At 55.2% G+C, this 15,057-nt stretch overlaps 1 protein-coding gene across 1 annotated transcript in view; it reads left to right on the forward strand.

The window, feature by feature from the left end:
* C3 (complement C3) overlaps positions 1–8,724 on the forward strand; it is a 43,224-nt gene extending 34,500 nt beyond the window's left edge. The window contains exons 30-41 of the mRNA XM_056109546.1: positions 1,380–1,538; positions 1,721–1,780; positions 2,380–2,470; positions 2,753–2,804; positions 4,540–4,627; positions 4,961–5,050; positions 5,478–5,583; positions 6,365–6,454; positions 6,604–6,687; positions 6,963–7,046; positions 7,163–7,298; positions 8,545–8,724. Coding sequence (XP_055965521.1) covers positions 1,380–1,538; positions 1,721–1,780; positions 2,380–2,470; positions 2,753–2,804; positions 4,540–4,627; positions 4,961–5,050; positions 5,478–5,583; positions 6,365–6,454; positions 6,604–6,687; positions 6,963–7,046; positions 7,163–7,298; positions 8,545–8,686 — 1,182 coding nt within the window. The 3' untranslated portion in view covers positions 8,687–8,724. The remainder of the gene's footprint in view (positions 1–1,379; positions 1,539–1,720; positions 1,781–2,379; positions 2,471–2,752; positions 2,805–4,539; positions 4,628–4,960; positions 5,051–5,477; positions 5,584–6,364; positions 6,455–6,603; positions 6,688–6,962; positions 7,047–7,162; positions 7,299–8,544) is intronic.
* Positions 8,725–15,057: the final 6,333 nt, after the last annotated feature.

Consider the following 15,057-nt stretch of genomic DNA (forward strand, 5'->3'; position numbering starts at 1 on the left):
GGGAATTGAACCCGGGTCGGCTGCGTGCAAGGCAAATGCCCTCCCTGCTGTGCTATGGCTCCAGCCCCATCTACTGATTTATTTTTTTGTAGCACCGTGACTGACCTCACTGTTCATGACAAGTTCTATGGGTACCACGTTCTCACACCACCCTCTCCACTAGGATGTCAGCCTTCCTCCATTGTTCCTGGGTCCCCCATCCCCTCATCCCCTCCCTCCCACAGTCTCGGGATCCCTCTCTCCACCCCCAGCTCCTGGACTGTGCTAATCTCAGCTCTGTAGACAAAGTCTCATGGAAAACCCCCTAGATTTTCTTTTAATTTTTTAAAAAATTGTATCACTGGGGCTGGAGAGATAGCACAGCGGGTAGGGCGTTTGCCTTGCACGTGGCCAACCCGGGTTCAATTCCCAGCATCCCATAGGGTCCCCTGAGCACCGCCAGGAGTAACTCCTGAGTGCAGAGCCAGGAGGAACCCCTGTGTATCGCTGGGTGTGACCCAAAAAGAAAAAAAATATTTATTTTAGGGGCTGAAGTGATAGCACAGTGGGTAGGGCGTTTGCCTTGCACGTGGCCAACCCGGGTTCGATTCCCAGCATCCCATAGGGTCCCCTGAGCACCGCCAGGAGTGATTCCTGAGTGCAAAGCCAGGAGTAACCCCTGTATATCGCCAGGTGTGACCCAAAAAGCCAAAAATAAATAAATAAATAAATAAAATAAATTCTTGGGGCTGGAGAGATAGCACAGCGGGTAGGGCGTTGGCCTTGCACGCGGCCGACCTGGGTTCGATTCCCAGCATCCCATATGGTCCCCTGAGCACTGCCAGGAGTAACTCCTGAGTGCAAAGCCAGGAGCAACCCCTGTGCAGAGCCAGGTGTGACCCAAAAAGCAAAAAAAAAAAACATGGTATCACTGTGGGGTACAGTTCCAAAGTTGGCCCTGACTGGGTTTCAGTCAGACAATATTCCAACACTCGTCCCTTCACCAATGTACATTTCCCACCGCCAACATTCAGAGTTTCCCTCCTGTCCCCAGCCCCGATTCTTGGTTGTTTTGTTTTGATTTGGGGCCACACACCCAGCAGTTTTCAGGGCCGATTCCTGCCTCTGCACTCAGGGATCACTCCTGGAGGGACTCGGGGGTCCCTATGGGGTGCTGGGGATTGAACCCAGGTAAGCCACGTGCAAGGCAAGCGCCCTCCCTGCCGTCCTGTCGCCCTGGCCCCGGCCTTGGGTCTCACCCTAACCCTCCTTGATGGCTTCCAGGATTCACCCTTATAGCACCCCCACCCTGAACCTTGCTCCCCTCATCCACACATCCGAACCCACTTTCGTAGTCTCCCACCTCACACCTGCCTTCTTCTCTTTCCGGTGGGGTACAGGCCACCTTCATGGTGTTCCAAGCCTTAGCCAAGTACCAGCAGCAGGTGTCTGACTTCAAGGACCTGGACTTGGACGTGGCCATCATCCTGCCCAGCCGCAGTGCCCCAATAAACCACCGCATCGTCTGGGAATCTGCCAGTTTCCTGCGCTCGGAGGAGGTAGGAAGAGACGGACAGACAGACGGATGGAAGAACACTGGGTCCTCCTCACTCTCCCCCTCCCCCAGGGGGCTTGCGGGGGGTGGGGGGGATGTCTCGAGTGGGACTGGTGCCTCCTGCAGGCGGCCTGGGGGGGCAGGGCTCTCAACACCCCCCCCTCTCTCTCTGCCCACCCCCTGCAGACCAAGAAAAATGAAGATTTTACCGTCACCGCCAAGGGCAAAGGTGAAGGGACCTTGTCGGTAAGAAGCTGCGGTCACTCCAGTGTGGCCCCCTGCTCTGGGCCCTGAGGGAGTTTCTGCACCCAAAGTCAAGTGCATTTCTTATCTTTTCAGTTCATTTTTTTCCCCCATTAAATAGTAAGGTGCCATGGGGCTGGAGTGCTGTTACGGCAGGAAGGGCGTTTGCCTTGCACGCGACCGACCCGGGTTCGATTCCCAGCATCCCATAGGGTCCCCTGAGCACCGCCAGGAGTAATTCCTGAGTGCCTGAGCCAGGAGTAACCCCTGAGCATCACTGGGTGTGACCCAAAAAGCAAAATAAATAAATAAATAAATAAAATTAAAAATAAAATTAGAGGGGCTGGAGCGATAGCACAGCGGGTAGGGCGTTTGCCTTGCACGCAGCCAACATGGCCGACACAGGTTCGATTCCCAGCATCCCATAGGATCCCCCGAGCACTGCCAGGAGCGATTCCTGAGTGCATGAGCCAGGAGTAACCCCTGAGCATCGCCGGGTGTGACCCAAAAAGCAAAAAAAAAAAATTAAATTAAATTAAAAAGCATCAAACAAAAACCTAAGCCAAATGTACAATTCCTCTTCTTCCCTGCCCCCTTGCCAGGTGGTCACGATGTACCACGCCAAGATCCAGAACAAGGACGCCTGTAAGAATTTCAACCTCAGGGTTGCCATCGGACCAGCCCCTGCTGATCGTAAGAGAAACTCTTTTGGTACCAGAGCAATAGTCCAGGGGGGAGGCTGCTGGCCTCGCACGCAGCCAACTTGCTTGGGTTCGATCCCCAACATCTCACAGGGTCCCCTGAACCCTACCAAGGAGTGACCCCTGAGCGCAGAGCCCTGAGCACCCCCGGGTGTGGCTTTCCTGATGCTCTGATCCTCTTCCCGAGTACCCCCCACCCCACGGTCTCCTCTGCCTCTCTCTCAAGTGGGAGTGACCCTGGAATCTCTCTTCCTTTCTTCTCTCCTGTTTCTAGTCAAGAAACCCCAGGATGCTTTGAAAAGTATGTCCCTCAACATCTGCGCCCGGTGAGTGAGAAGGGCTGAGCCCGAGCCCGTCAGGCGTGATCCCTGAGGAGCACAGAGCCAGGAGTCAGTCCTGAGTACTGTGACCCCAAAACCAAACAACAGCTTCAATAATATTGTCAGCTATGATTTTTAAAAAAATCATTACGCCTGAAAAAAAAATCATTATGGGGGCTGGAGAGATAGCACAGTGGGTAGGGCATTTGCCTTGCACGCGGCTGACCCGGGTTCGACTCCCAGCATCCCATATGGTCCCCTGAGCACCACCAGGAGTAACTCCTGAGTGCAGAGCGAGGAGTAACCCCATGTGCATCGCCAGGTGTGACCCAAAAAGGAAAAAAAATTTTTAAAAATCATTAAAGGGGCTGGAGCAATAGCACAGCGGGTAGGGCATTTGCCTTGCACGCGGCCAACCCGGGTTCAATTCCCAGCATCCCATATGGTCCCCCTGAACACCGCAAGGGGTGATTCCTGAGTGCAGAACCAGGAGTAACCCCTGTGCATTGCCAGGTGTGACCAAAAAACAAAAACAAAAACAAAATCATTAAAGGCTAAAGAGAAAGATTAGGGGCAAGGGTGCTTGCCTTGCAGGGTTGGTCTTCAGGAGCCCATAGAGTCCTCCGAGCACCACCCGGGGTGATCCATGAGCCCAGAGCCAGGAGTCAGCCCTGGGCACAGCCAGGTGTGGCCCCATTACCAAAGAAATGAAAATGAAGTCTCTTTTCCATGGGACCAGAGTGACAGCACAGTGGGGAGGGCGTTTGCCTTGCACACAGCCCACCTGGGTTCGATCCCCGGCATCCCCAGAGGGTCCCCTGAGCATTGCCAGGAGTAGTTCCTGAGTGAAGAGCCAGGAAGTATTCCTGACCATTGCTGGGTCTGACCCCACTGTCTGCACTGTCCTCCCGTTGTTCATCAATTTGCTTGAGCGGACCCAGTAACGTCTCCATTGTGAGACTTGTTGTTACTGTGTTTGGCATATCGGATACGTCACGGGGAGCTTGCCAGGCTTTGCCACGCGGGCGAGATACTCTCGGTAGCTTGCCGGGCTCTCCGAGAGGGGCAGAGGAATCGAACTCAGGTTGGCCGTGTCAGTCATGAGTAAAGCAAATGTCCTACCTACCGACTGTGCTATCACTCCAGCCCCCCAAAAGACAAATATCTAAAACAAATGACGAAGTCTCATTCCATGTCCCCTAGGAGTGAGGCCGGAGCAATAGTACAGGGGCTAAGGACGCTTTCCTTGCACGCGGCTGAGCCAGGTTCAAGCCACCGAACCATCTAGTGACCCCGGGCACCCTGAGCACAGAGGCCCTGAGCACTGCTCGATGTGGCTCAAACCCCCTGCAGAAAAGAGTGAGATGAGGGGGGCTGAAGTTATAGCACAGCGGGTAGGGCGTTTGGCTTGCATGCGGCTGACCCGAGTTCGATTCCCAGCATCCCGTATGGTTCCTCTAGTACCGCCAGGAGTAATTCCTGAGTGCATGAGCCAGGAGTAACACGGGTGTGACCCCCAAAAAATAATAATAAAAAAAAAAGAAAAACAGACAATAGTGAGATAGGAAGTCCGACATTGAACTTCAGAGTCTGAGCCCTTGACAGAGGGTGCCTTAAAATCAAAGCTTGCTCTCAGCTGTTCTATGGATCCTAGACCCCCTCACACACCCCAGAACTCCCCCCTTATCCCAGAACCTCTCCTTCCCATGAGACCCATCACTTTTCTTCTTGTTCCATCCAGGTACCTGGGACAAACGGATGCAACCATGTCTATCTTGGACATATCCATGATGACCGGCTTCTCTCCAGATGTTGATGACCTGAACCAGGTAGGACAGGGCTGGGATGCAGGGCGTGGACGGCAGGAGCTGGGCACAGGTTGCAAAGTGGATGGAGGCAGAATCTTTTTTCTTTCTTTTTTTTTTTTGCGGGGGGGGTGCTTTTTTGGTCACACCCAGCGATGCTCAGGAGTGACTCCTGATTCTGCACCCAGGAATCACTCCTGGCAGGGTTCAGGGGTTTCTATGGGATGCCGGGGATCGAACCTAGGGTCAGCTGCGTGCATGGCAAAAAGTCCTTCCCCCGCACCCCCTGCCCTGTGCTATCGCTCCAGCCCCGGAGGCAGAATTTTTCACAAGCCCCATCTTCCATCTTCTCCCTAGCTGAGCACGGGCGTGGATCGCTACATCTCTAAGTACGAGCTGAACAAGGCGTTCTCCAGCAGAAACACACTCATCATCTACCTGGACTCGGTAAGGCCCCATCCCAACCTTCACCGTCACTGCCAGAGACAGAGAACAGTGGGGACGGGGTTTAGCCGGGCACGTGGCTGATGCCGGTTCGATCCCCGCCACCGCAGTGGGTCCCCTGAGCCTTGCCAGGCGTGATCCCTGAGCACAGAGCCAGGAGGCAGCCCCAAGCACGGTCTCCGAATTAAAAAACCAGTACCACAACATCAAATACCACCTTGCCCCTTTTCTGGCTGGCTTTTGGCTTCCCCCGGGGGACCTTTGTGTCCTGGCTTGGCCAGTCCAGAGCCCCAGGAAAGAGAGAGACCAGGATGGTGGCGCAGGAAAGGTAGAACGAGTTGGTGAGACCAGAGCCACGGGATGGTTTAGTTCACCCACACGCCTCCTGCTGCCTCCACTTACCCGTCCCCGTCCCCTGTGCCCTCGGCAGATCTCCAACTCTCAGGAGGAGTGTCTGACCTTCCGAGTCCACCAGTACTTCAACGTGGGGCTCATCCAGCCAGGGGCGGTCAAGGTTTACTCCTATTACAACCTGGGTGAGCAGCCGCTCTGGTGGGAGGGAGGGGGAGAGGGGGGACGGTGGGAGGGGAAGGGAGCACGGAGCCTGGTTGGGGGAGGGTACCTGGGAAGTCCAGGAACCTGAGGGTGGTCTGAAGGTCAATGGAAAGGGTTATGGGGGGTAGCGGAGCAATAGCACAGCAGGCAGGGCATTTGCCTTGCATGCTACCGACCTGGGTTCGATCCCCGGCATCCCATATGGTTCCCCGAGCACCGCCAGGAGTTAATTCCTGAGTGGAGTACAGAGCCAGGAGTAACCCCTGAGCATCGCCAGGCGTGACCCAAAAAAGCAAAGAAAGGGGCTGGAGAGATAGCACAGCGGGTAGGGCGTTTGCCTTGCACGTGACCGACCCCGGTTCGATTCCCAGCATCCCATATGGTCCCCTGAGCACCGCCAGGGGTGATTCCTGAGTGCAGAGCCAGGAGGAACCCCTGTGCATTGCCGGGTGTGACCCAAAAAGGCAAAATAAATAAATAAATAAATAAAAGGCAAAGAAAAAAAAGATTTGGGGATGGGAGGGGGTCCCAGGGATCTGAGTGCTTGGGGTCCGGGCATCCCACAGTGTGTGTGTGTGTGTGTGTGTGTGTGTGTGTGTGTGTGTGTGTGTATGGTAGTGGTGGGGGGGGCACACTTGTGTCTTCAGGTCTAAAGGATCTGGAATTGGAAACCTGAGTTATACCCCAGCCAAGTACGGTATCTGGGGGGCTGGCCCCAGCTCTCTCACTACTGACACCCCCTCCAAACCCCCCGCCCCCCAGACGAAAGCTGCATTCAGTTCTACCACCCGGACAAGGAAGATGGCCTGCTGAACAAGCTCTGCCACAACGACATTTGCCGCTGCGCTGAGGGTGGGTTGCCCGGAGCTGACCCCAGGGTCCCCCAAGCCCACGCAGCGTGCACGCCTGGGGGTGGGGGGGGTGTGTGTGGCGGAGTGGGGCGGCGTGCGCATGCGCCGGAAGAGCCAAGCCACCGAGCCCCCCCCCCCTTGTCCCCGCAGAGTCTTGCTTCATGCACCACGAGGTGGGCCAGGTCACCCACGAGGACCGGCTGGACAAGGCCTGCCAGCCCGGCGTGGACTACGGTGAGCAGGCTGGAGGGGCGCGGGCGCGGTGGTCGGGGGGGGGGGTGGGGTGCAGAGGAAGTGACGCGACTGCTTGTGACTGCAAGTGGGCTGGGGGCCGCGGGTGACAGCATGTCTGGGGGGGGGGTGGCGATGGTGTGTGTGTCCCTGGGTGGGGAGCAGAGCTGAGGTTCTGCCTGGACGTGCGTGGGCCGGGGGCAGGAACGGGGGACGGTGCCTCCTCCCCACCGACCCCCCTCCCGGTCGGTGACCGCCCCCAACTCTCCCCGCTCCAGTGTACAAGGTCACGGTGCAGTCGGTGGAGAAAACGTCCGACTTCATCGATTACGTCATGGTCATTAAGCAGATCATCAAGTCCGGTGAGGCCCGGGGCGGGGCTGCCCCGCCTCCTCCCCGCCTACTCGCCCCTCCCGGCCTCCCCCCACCCCACCCCACCCCCGCAGCCCATCGCCTGTTTCCTCCCCCTCCCTTCCAGGCTCTGATGAGGTGCAGGAGGGACAACAGCGCAAGTTCATCAGCCACGTCAAGTGCCAGGATGCCCTGAGGCTGGAGAAGGGCAGCGACTACCTGGTCTGGGGCGTCTCCTCCGACCTGTGGGGCGGGAAGGCCAAGTGAGTACCGCTCCGGGACTGCAGCCAATGGGGCATCCCCGGCCCTCGCAGGCCCCGCCCCCTCTCGTGTTACACACCCGCTCATAGGCCCTGGCCTTATCACACGCCCCCTCCGGCTTCACAGGCCACGCCCCTCTCGTGCCACGCCCCTCGCATGCCACGCCCCTTTCTCACTGACTCCTAGTCCGGGACTGCAGCCAATGGGGCCTCCCCTGGCCCTCGCAGTCCCCGCCCCTTCTCCCGTTACACACCCGCTCATAGGGCCGGGCCTTAGCATACGCTCCGGAACTGCAGCCAATGGGGCCTCCCCGGCCCTCGCAGGCCCCGCCCTTCTCGCGTTACACACCCGCTCATAGGTCCGGGCCTTATCACACGCCCCCTCCGGCTTCTGCTCACGGGCCACGCCCCTCTCGTGCCACGCCCCTCGCGTGCCACGCCCCTTTCACTGACTCCTAGTCCGGGACTGCAGCCAATGGGGCCTCCCCGGCCCTCGCAGGCCCCGCCCCTTCTTGCGTTACACGCCCGCTCATAGGTCCGGGCCTTATCACACGCCCCCTCCGGCTTCGCGGGCCACGCCCCTCGCGGGCCACGCCCCTTTCTCACTGACCTTAGTTGGGCTCCTACCCTTTCATACAACGCACCTCGTGAGCCCCGCCCCTCCTCTATGCCCCGCCCCTTCACCTATGCCCCACCCACACACCACGCCCCTTGCTTGTGCCCCGCCCCCTTCCTACAGGCTCCGCCCCTCTCTTTCTCTTATATGTTCTACCCTCCCCACATGCCGCACCCTCCTCTTTTTTATTTGCTTTTTTTTTGGGGTCACACTCGGCGAAGCACAGGGGTTACTGCACTCAGGAGTTACTCCTGGCGGTGCTCGGGGGACCCTATGGGATGCTGGGAATCGAACCCGGGTCGGCCGCGTGCAAGGCCAACGCCCCGCCCGCTGTGCTATCGCTCCAGCCCCGTCACCCTCCTCTTATGCCCCCATCCCTCCTCCTGTGCCTTCCCCTTCTCATTGCCACACCTCCTCAGATGCCTCACCTTTGTATCGGCCACGTCCTCTATCGCAAACGCCCGCCCCCTGGCCCACACGCCCCGCCCACTTCCCATGCCCCGCCTTCACGCATGCCCCGCCCCTCTGCCTAAGACACGCCCTCCTCGTCGTAGACCACGCCCCCCGGCCCCTGCTCTCCTGGTCTGCCTCTCCCGATTCCTCCCCCTGACCTGCTCCGCTTCCCACCCACAGCATCAAGTACATCATCGGGAAGGACACGTGGGTCGAGCTGTGGCCCAAGGAGGACGACTGCCAGGACGAGGCGAACGAGAAGCTCTGCGGGGACCTGGTCGCCTTCACCAACAGCCTGATGGTCTTTGGCTGCCCCAACTGAGCACAAGCCCCCTCAATAAACGCTTGCTTTCTACTTCACCAGAGTGTCCCAGAGTGTGGGGGTCTTTGGAGAGGGGCACGGCTCAGCCACCGCCCCCTTATGCTTCTCCCACCTACTGAAGCCCAGACCCCAGCCGGCTTGCGCCAGCGGGTCTGAGGGTCGCCCGCCCTGCCTGCACTCAGCTTGCCCTCACCTGAATTCTCCCGAATTCTTATTCATTTGCTTTTTGGGTCACACCCAGCAATGCACAGGGGTTACTCCTGGCTCATGCACTCAGGAATTACTCCTGGCGGTGCTCGGGGATCGCGTGGGATGCTGGGAATCGAACCCGGGTCAGCCGCGTGCAAGACAGATGCCCTGTCTGCTGTGCTATTGCTCTAGCCCCTCTCCTGAATTCTCTTTTTTTTTTGCGTTTTGGGTCACACCCAACAATGCACAGGGGTTACTCCTGGCTCATGCACTCAGAAATTACTCCTGGCAGTGCTCGGAGGACCATATGGGATGTTGGGAATCGAACCCAGATCAGCCACATGAAAGGCAAACGCCCTACCTGCTGTGCTATTGCTCCAGTCCCATCTGCTGAATTCTGAACACCCCGCATGCCCCCACTTTCTCTCCTGCCTCCTCACTGCCTCCTCCGCTGAACAGGCACCAACTTCCCCACCTGGATTCTCTTTTTTTATATTTCATTTCGGAGGGAGGAGAACACAGCAGGCTGTGTCCAGAGCTGGCTCCTGGCGCTGTGCTCAGTGATCATTCCTGGCAGGGTTTGGGGAACTATATGGGATGCAGGGGGTAGAACTAGGTTGGCCGTGCACAAGGCAAGTACCTTACTCACTGGTCCGAGTTCTCCAGCCGCCAGTTTCAGCAAGCGCTAGAGGGCTTTCAAATACAGCTGCATTAATTGAAACCTGGCAAAATTAATAATCTGGGGCACCAGGGAGAGCACCGAAAGGGCTGGTGCACAGGCTTTGCATGAAAGCGACATGAATTCAATCCTTGGCACAGCCTGGCACCAGTACCACCAGAAGTGACCTCCACGTATTAAGGCCCAGAGAAGCCTCAGTGTTCCATGAGGTGTGATCCTCCGAAACAACCCCACCCCCCCCAAAACAAAAGAATTATATAGGCAGAAATTTACCAAAATAGAGGCTGATCTGCAAATTGAGTCAATATAGATATATATTTTTTAATTGAAAATATATTTATTTGTTTCTTTGGTAAATGTTGACTTATCTATGTGCATTTAGTTGGAATTCTTTTTTCTTTAACAAAGATATATTATACAGGAGCTGGAGAGAGAGTACAGTGGATAGAGCACTTGCCTTGCACACAGCAGACACAATTCCAGCACCCCACATGATACCTCAAGACCATCCGGAGTAACCCCTGAGCACAGAGCTAGAAGTAAGACGACCACAATTGGGTGTAGCCATTCCCAACAAAGCAAAACAGATAAAGTAAAGTAAAGGTAAAGGCCCTCCCGTTGATCGTCGATTTGCTCGAGCGGGCCCAGTAACGTCTCCATTGGAGACTTTGTTGTTACTGTGTCTGGCATATCGAATACTCTCGGTAGCTTGCCAGGCTCTCCGAGAGGGGCGAGGAATCGAACTCGGGTCAGCCATGTTGGCTGCGTGCAAGGCAAATGCCCTACTGCTGTGCTATCGCTCCAGCAAAACAGATATATATATATATTTTTTAATTTATTTATTTTGCTTTGCTCCCTCCCGAATTCTGTATTTATTTATTTGCTTTTTGGGTCACACCCAGCGATGCACAGAGGTTACTCCTGGCTCATGCATTCAGGAATGACTCCTGGAGGTGCTCAGGGGACCATACGGGATGCTGGGAATCGAACCTGGGTCGGCCGCGTGCAAGGCAAACACCCTACTCGCTGTGCTATCACTCCGGCCCCCTTTTTATGAATATTTTTATGAATATTTTGGATATTCATCTCCACCATCTAAGGCAGAGAATGGGTGTAGCACTGTCCACCCATTGTTCATCGATTTGCTCAAGCAGACACCAGTCACCATCTCCATTGTGAGACTTGTTGTAACTGTTTTTGGCATATCAATACGGACGCCACGGGGAGCTTGCCAGGCTCTGCCACGTGGGCAGGTTACTCTTGGTAGCTTGCTGGGCTCTCCAAGAGGGATGGAGGAATCGAACCCGGGTCGGCCGCGTGCAAGGCAAACGCCCTCCCCGCTGTGCTATCGCTCCAGCCCATGTTACTCTATGAACCATAATAAATAAAAGGCCCTATAAATAAAGGCCCTCCCGTTGACCATCGATTTGCTCCAGCGGGCCCAGTAACGTCTCCATGGGAGACTTTGTTGTTACTGTGTCTGGCATATCGAATACTCTCGGTAGCTTGCCGGGCTCTCCGAGAGGGGCGGAGGAATCGAACTCGGGTCGGCCATGTTGGCCGCTTGTAAGGCGAACGCCCTACCCACTGTGCTATCACTCCAGCCCAAATAAATAAGTGAGAATATTCAATATTTGTCCTTCTCCTATGGGAGAGGGGATTCAGTCACACCCACCAATGCTCAACAATGCATAGGGGTTACTCCTGGCTCTGCACTCAGGAATTACTCTTGGTGGTGCTCAGGGGACCCTATAGGATGCCGGGGATTGATCCCTTTCAGCCACGTACAAAACAAACACCCTACTACGCTTCAATACCCCCCCTCCAGAATTTTGGAAACATTCCTATGCTTCCTGATTTTTTTAAATTGTTTTTGGGCCACACCCAGCAGAGCTCAGGGGTTACTCCTGGCTCTGCATTCAGGAATCACTCTGGTGGTGCTTGGGGAACCCTATAGAGTGCCAGGGATCGAACCCAGGTCAGCCGCATGAAAGGCAAGTATCTGCCCACTGTCCTCTCTCTCCAGAGCCTGCCTTCTGAATTTTATGATAATATAACTCAGTTCTCAGGATATGAGTTTTTTTTTCCTGGGGGGTGGTGGTGTTTGGTTTGGTTTGGTTTGGTTTGGCCACACCCGGTGATGTCAGGGGCTCTTCCTGGCTCTGCACTCAGGAATTATTCCTTGTGGGCTCAGGGGACCCTGTGGGATGCCGGGGATCGAACCTGGGTAGGGCCGCGTGTAAGACCAATGCCCTCCCCGCTGGACTATTGCTCTGGCCCCTTCTGGGTGTGAGTTTTGTTGGTTTGTTTGTTTGGGGAGCATGGGGGTATTGGGAAAATCCAGGGATGCTCCTCCTGGCTCTGTGCTCAAGGGTGACTCCCAGCAGTGCTCAGGAGACCAGAGGGTGCCAGGGATCAAACCAGCGTCAGCTGCATCAGGACGCGAACCCCTGTACTCTCTTCCTCTCCGGTCCCCCTTTGTTTGAGTTTTACAGACACAATCTGATAAGCGGCAGTAAAACAGATTCCAAGCTCCTGTCTGCCTAAGAGAAATGTGTTAAAGCTGGAATTTGGGGCATTTGGCCAGGGAGAGCACCACAAGCGCTGGTAACTGTGACGTCTCTGAAGCTTTGTGAGGAAACTGAAATGCAGAATGAGGGTCCCATTCTGCTTCTCCAGTTGTTAGGTGCCAGAGATCTCAGTGGAACCTCCAAATGTTAAATGGCCACAAGCCAGAGCTCTGCCATCGACTGAGACGCACAGAGACAGGATAGACTTTCCAAGGTCTGGTTCACACACCGAAACACACTAATACAAGAAACTCATAATTACTTGACTCAGGAGGGACTGGAGCGATAGTACAGTGGGTAAGGCGTTTGCTTTGCATGCCGTCAACCTGGGTTCGATTCCCAGCATCCCATATGGTCCCCTGAAGACCGCTAGGAGTAATTCCTGAGCTCAGAGCCAGGAGTAAGCCCTGAGCATCGCCGGGTGTTACCCAAAAAGCAAAAGTAAATAAATAAATAAAAATAAAGAGGGACTGTGGGGGCTGGAGCGATAGCACAGCAGGGAGGGCGTTTGCCTTGCACGCGGCCGACCCGGGTTCGATTCCCAGCATCCCATATGGTCCCCCAAGCACTGCTCAGAGTAATTCTTGAGTGCAGAGCCAGGAGTAACCCCTATGCATTGCTGGGTGTGACCCAAAAAGAAAAAAAAATAATTACTTGAGTCAGGTTTTGGTTATTGCAGTTACTAACATCCCAAAAGGGAGGCCCCCATGGTAGAACCGGGGGTGGAACCAGGAACGGACCCACGGTGAGTGGTGAAGCTACCCTGGCATTGAAATGGAACAGTCTAGAAAGCATAAATGCATGGTCTTGATGCAAGCTGCTATGACTTAAGAGACAGGATCTCCCCCGCCCCCCCAGGGATAGGATAAACTGAACTGGCCTGAGGACTTACTCTGGGATTTACGGTAAAAGTGGTAAAAGTTTTGCTTTGCTCTCAGAGCCCAGAGAACTAAGTTCGTGATCTTTATCTAGTACTGTTTATCCAAGTATTGATAAGAAGCACATCTAGGGGCTGGAGCGATAGCAGAGCGGGTAGGGCGTTTGCCTTGCACGCGGCCAACCCAGATTCGATTCCCAGCATCCCATAGGGTCCCCTGAGCACCGCCAGGGGTGATTCCTGAGCGCAGAGCCAGGAGGAACCCCTGTGCATTATTGCCGGGTGTGACCCAAAAAGCAAAAAAAAAAAAAAAAAAAAGCACATCTAATTGTTTGATTGTCTGACTTAATTGTTTGATATATACACTAGCGGGAAAGAGAAAAGCAGTATAGATATCCCCGGGAGACATTCCTGGTATGCGGCCAAACCAGGTTCCATGCCCGGCATCTCATAGGGTCCCTCGAGCACCGCCACGAGTAATTCCCGAATGTAGAGCCAAACCGGAGCATCCCCAGGTGTGACCCAAAAAGCACTGTAGCACTGTCAAATTGTTCATCGATTTGTTCGAGTGGGCACCAGGAACGTCTCCATTGTGAGACTTGCTGTTACAGTTTTTGGCCTATCGAATACGCCACGGGGAGCTTGCCAGGCTCTGCCGTGCGGGTGGAATATTCTCGGTAGCTTGCCAGGCTCTCTGAGAGGGACGGAGGAATCGAACCGGGGTCGGCCGCGTGCAAGGCAAATGCCCTACCTGCTGTGCTACCGCTCCAGTCCACTCAAAAAGCAAATACGTAAATAAATAAACCTGGGCTCGGCCCTGTTTTGACCTGTGGAAACCTCCACAAGGCTTGGCCTGTTTCAGACCAAACCACAAACACCAATTGAGTGCGTGCTTGTACTTAGGTGTTGGAGACATGTGACAGACCGTGGATGGGCAGGGCTGGAGCAATAGTACAGTGGGTAGGGTGTTTGCCTTGCACGCGGCCAACCCGGGTTCAATTCCCAGCATTCCATAGGGTCCCCTGAGCACCGCCAGGGGTAAATTATGAGTGCAGAGCCAGGAGTAACCAGGAGTAACCCCTGAGCATCGCCAGGTGTGATCCAAAAAGCCAAAAATATAAATAAATATGAATGGGCAGTCCTCAGACACTCGTCGGGCTGGACCCCTCTCGGGAGCTGAAGGTCACCCTGGCATTGGAGCAGGGGCGTAATCTGCCTGCCTGGTTGCCGCCATTTATTGGAGTTCATGGGGGCAAACCTCCATAAGCCTTGATGGTGTCCACTCAGATCCCGTAGCCGGAAGCTTGAGTCCATCACACTCTCTCGAACTCTGGCTTCCTCTCAAACCAGTGTCAGCTGTCAGAACTCAGAGACAGATAAGAGGCCACAAGTAGGGCTGGAGCGATAGCACAGCAGGCAGGGCATTTGCCTTGCACGCGGCCAACCCGGGTTCAATTCCCAGCATCCCATACGGTCCCCTGAGCACCGCCAGGAGTGATTCCTGAGTGCAGAGCCAGGAGTAACCCCTGAGCATCACCGGGTGTGACCCAAAAAGCAAAAAAAAAAAAAAAAAAAAAAAAGAGAGAGAGAGAGAGAAAGAGAACCAAGACTTGTACGAGGAGGTGTGGTACTGGGAGTCAAACCCAGGACTCCCATATGCAAAGCTCCAGACCACTGAGCCATCTCCTCCAAACTCTCACTTTGGGGGGAGGGTACTGCCAGCTGTGCTCAGGGCTTACTCCTGGCTCTGTCCTCAGGGATCACTCTTGGAAAATTCAGGGACCATATGGCGTGTCAGGAATCGAACCCATTTTTGCCACATGCAAGTCAAGTCCCCTCCCCACTGTACTTTCTCTCCAGCCCCTACTGAACTACTCTTAACTGACTCTCCACACTGCTGGTCTGTCTGATGGATTTTGGAGTTGCTAATCACATGAACCAATTACTTCAAATAAATGTGTGGAGTTTTCGGGGCTGGAGAGATAGCACAGCGAGTAGGGCATTTGCGTTGCACGCGGCCAACCCGGGTTCGATTCCCAGCATCCCATAGGGTCCC

The sequence above is a fragment of the Sorex fumeus genome, unplaced genomic scaffold (assembly GCF_029834395.1).
Source record: "Sorex fumeus unplaced genomic scaffold, SorFum_2.1 ptg000309l, whole genome shotgun sequence".
NCBI classification, from domain to species: Eukaryota; Metazoa; Chordata; class Mammalia; order Eulipotyphla; family Soricidae; genus Sorex; species Sorex fumeus.